Genomic DNA, 4061 nt, shown 5'->3' on the forward strand with positions numbered 1-4061 from the left:
CAACTATTTCACATAATGATTATCTGTTGATGCATTAATTAATTAATTAGTTAAATAAATGCATCTTCATGACTAAGCAGATGAGTGCATTTCCTATATGATTAGCATTGCAGGACATCTGACATTCCTTGGCTATGTATTTGGTCTCCATAATTGTCAAGGAGGAATTTAGAAGCTATGTCTCAAAAGAAGAGTAGGAAAATACTACTCATGGTCATGCTTCAAAATTCTCTGGGCATCTACTATAGTTTAGATATGGTTTGAGTGTGTCCCCCAAAGGTTTCTGTTCTAGAAGCTTGCTCCCCAGTATGGCAATTTTGGGGGCTGGCAGAGCCTTTTTAATGGAAGGTGTTAAGAACATGGGAGTGCTGCACTCAGGAGGGATTGTCACAGAACCCCACTTACTCCTGCAAAAGTGCATTGTCAGAGCTGAGTCGGGAGGGGCCCAGACGCTTCCTCACTGGTGAGGGCTTGGAGCTACTCCGCCAAATTGGCGTGGGGTGTCCGCCCAGACCTACTCCACCATGTCGAAGGTTTCCTTTAAGATCACGCTGACGTCGGACCCACGGTTGCCATATAAAGTACTTAGTGTTCCTGAGAGTACACCTTTTACAGCAGTCTTAAAATTTGCAGCAGAAGAATTTAAAGTTCCTGCAGCAACAAGTGCAATTATTACTAATGATGGAATAGGAATAAATCCTGCACAGACTGCTGGAAATGTTTTTCTAAAGCATGGTTCAGAACTTCGAATTATTCCTAGAGATCGTGTTGGAACTTGTTAATATCTGCTACATGGAACATACAGTTACTTTTCAGAATAAATATTGGTATTTTTTGTTGTTGTAAATTTGAAATCAGGCATTTAGCATACTATGAAAACACGAGAAGTCAGTGAAACAATGAAAAGTGGACTCTTCTGGTCCCTTCTTTGTTCATGATCTTCATGTGCAGGGGGAATGCTTGTGAGTAGCGGGATCTGCCACCACAGAAGGTCTTAGAGTTGTTGATTGCTACCTCACAACACAAGTACGGAGTTCATTTGTGAAAATGGATTATCCAACTGTGTTTTTTACCTGGATGATTCTGATAATTCTTTCTGGAGAACTTTTGGAAAATTAAAATTTACTTAATCTTACATATTTGTATTTGAGTTAAAAATGTAAAAGGAAATGAGTCATAGATGGAAGTTTGCTAGACAGCATCTGACTTACAGACTCATAAATAGTTTGATTTTTAAGTGTATAGTTTGTGGTGATGGTGATAGACATATCAATGATGGTTAACTGTCTTGACTTTATCATTTAGTTTTGTAAGTTTTAGACTTCATGTGTCATGTAAATTACATTTAATTTAGTACCAGAGGACCAAAAATCTTACTTTTGATCTAACCTTTATGTATATAAAGTCACATCCCACAACAAATAAGTCTTTTAACAGTCATCTTGGCAGAATCCAGTATATATAATAGTGGGAATTGACAATGCAGTACAAACGTCCTTTACTGAATTATGCATTTCTGTATCAGTCTTGTGTAGTACAATGTTTGAGACAGAAGAAACCATTGTCCTTTGGAGGATAATATTTCCAAATAACTTTGAAGAAGAGAATGTTGTTGCAGAGAAAATATGAAGAATACAACAAAGTTTAAAGATATCAATTGAAAATTCTAATGAATTATACTTATTGAAGACCTGACTTTTAAAAAGTGCTAATATTTTTCAACCAAATGGATAAGAAACCAAGTAAAGAAAGATGAGAAAGACTGTTTTTTTGCAAGGAGGAAAGCAACAAGTACCCAGTGAAGAGGAAAGTGAAGTGTCACAGAAATAGCCAGCTGGTTGGACAAGGTTGTAGAGAGTATGTTGGAGAAAACTGAAAGTGAAAACAAAGTATTTGACTTAATCTACATAGCAGAAGGCAGTTGGGGGCTTGCCTGCATACAGATTTCAAAGTACCCCTTATGACAATTCAGAGAATATAATAAAAAATTATACTTGACCTCACAGAGGATATCAGTATCTAGGTGTGTCTTGAAAGATAAAATGAAGGCTTTTAGTGATTCAGAATCATTTCTTGACGTGCTGTATTTTGAATGACAAACTCCCTAGAGGCAGGGCTTGTCATGTCAGATTCTTTCTAGAGCTTAAAGTGTAGTAGACATTCGATAAATACTTGGTGAGTTACTCATGAATAAAGTCTAAGACCAGTTTTTATCTTACCATGTTTCAGTGTCTTCCCTGTTGTAGTTCCTAGGTTTGATGGGGAAGAAATAAATTACAAGAAAATACAACTGAATCATCTTAATGGTGACATTGGTAGTTTAAAAAATTACCAAATATTATTCACAAATTTGATGAACAGCAGGATTCTGAATTATCAAAGTAAGAATTCTTTTTTTTTTTTTTTTTTGCCAAGTTAAAAAAATATACTCCTAATGTTTGGAATTTCATATGTATTTTTTATATATGAAAAAAAAAAAGAAAAAAACAGTGATCTGATGCTTAAAAGCCCTTATTTCTTATAATTGATCATAAGTTAACCAGAAAGTTATAAATAACTATTCCCTGAATTTGGGGCTTAATTTAAAATTTCTTCCATTTTGCTTCTAATACAAAAACCTTTCTGTTGTTTGCTTAGATAAGTTTATTGTGTTCTGTGCCGTAAAGTGATTTATTTAAACAATTATGATCTGTAAGCTCTTTGTGCAAAATATTTTGAAGTATTGTATTTTAGTTTAATTAATAGTCCATAATTAATATCTTATGAAAATACTTTTGTTATACTGTAAACCATATTGCCTATCCTTATTTTATTATTAGAATTCTTAATCAGCACACCGGTTGTGCCAGTTTATTAAAAATGTAATTATAAAATTCAGAGATAATTAAATACCATAAATCATGGATAAAAATGTATATTTCCAAGTGTCAGTTTATTTTACAAAATAAAAAATTAAAACTCTGAAAAAAAAAAAAAAAAAAAAAAAAAGTGCATTGTCAGAATTGCAGCCACCCCACACACTTTGCCTCTGCTTCATGTAGCCATTTCCCTTCTCATTTTCTTCCCATGTTGTGACACAGTGAAAAAGGCCTTCACAAGAGGACTGTTAATGCTGCCTAATCTTGGATTTTCAGCCTTCTAAACAGAGCTAAATAAGCCTATTTTATTTAAAATGTACCCACCCTAGTTATTATATTACAATAACAGAATGTACAATAAAACCATATTTTTATTATAATTCTTTTATCTGAACTTAAACTTGGTCTTATCTCTGGCTTAAATAAGCATTCCAGAACAATTAGAACATTGAAAATATGAGGACAAATGGATAGGGAAGTGTTTTCCTCATTCTGAACTAGCTTCAGACTTTCCTCTTACTTTTAGCCCCACATGAAGGAAACAGTTTCTTCATTACACAATAAATGGGGTGAAAAAGCCATGTGTGTGAACTTTGTGCTTCTCCCAAGACATAAAAAAACACCAATCAGATGTTGTATCTCTTTAGTGGTAGGGAGTTCATGATACAGACATTTATTGTTTTAGTCAGCTATTTTGCCACTGTGACTAAAAGATCTGACCGGAACAACTTTAGGGAAGGAAACATTTGGAGGCTCAAGGTTTCAGAGGTCTTAGTTCATGGAAGGCCCACCACATTTCTTAGGGCTTGAGGTGAGGTTGAACATCATGGTAGAAGAGTGTGAAAGAGAGAAACAGCTCACATGATGATCAGAAAGCAGAAGGACTCCACTCTCCAGATACAAAATATATACCCGATAGCCATGCCCCCAATGAAGTATTTCTCTAGCCACACCCCATCTGCCTCCTGTTACCACTCAGTTAACCCCATCAGGAATTAATTCACTAATTAGGTTAAAGCTATAACCCAATAATTTCTCCTCCAAATCTTCTTGCCTTGTCTCAACATGTGAGTTTTGGAGGACATCTCACATCCGAACCATAACCTTTATCTTTCATTTTACAGGAAAATCTCACATTTCCCTGGCCATAGCAGCTACTAGAAAAGAATCCTTCTAATGAGGGAGCAAACCAAAATATTTCTC

General features: G+C 34.9%; 1 protein-coding gene across 1 annotated transcript; it reads left to right on the forward strand.

Annotated features, from left to right (window-relative positions):
- Positions 1 to 433: 433 nt before the first annotated feature.
- Positions 434 to 2218, forward strand: LOC143638857 (ubiquitin-fold modifier 1). Its single transcript, XM_077106803.1, has one exon. The coding sequence runs from the start codon at positions 525 to 527 to the stop codon at positions 780 to 782; it is 258 nt and encodes an 85-aa protein (XP_076962918.1). The 5' UTR covers positions 434 to 524; the 3' UTR covers positions 783 to 2218.
- The last annotated feature ends 1843 nt before the right edge of the window (positions 2219 to 4061 follow it).

Source organism: Callospermophilus lateralis, chromosome X (genome assembly GCF_048772815.1).
Source record: "Callospermophilus lateralis isolate mCalLat2 chromosome X, mCalLat2.hap1, whole genome shotgun sequence".
In the NCBI taxonomy this organism is placed as follows: Eukaryota; Metazoa; Chordata; class Mammalia; order Rodentia; family Sciuridae; genus Callospermophilus; species Callospermophilus lateralis.

Bases quoted from the DNA above. Each gene is read 5' to 3' on its own strand.
- LOC143638857 (XM_077106803.1), top strand. From the start codon at position 525: ATGTCGAAGGTTTCCTTTAAGATCACGCTGACGTCGGACCCACGGTTG.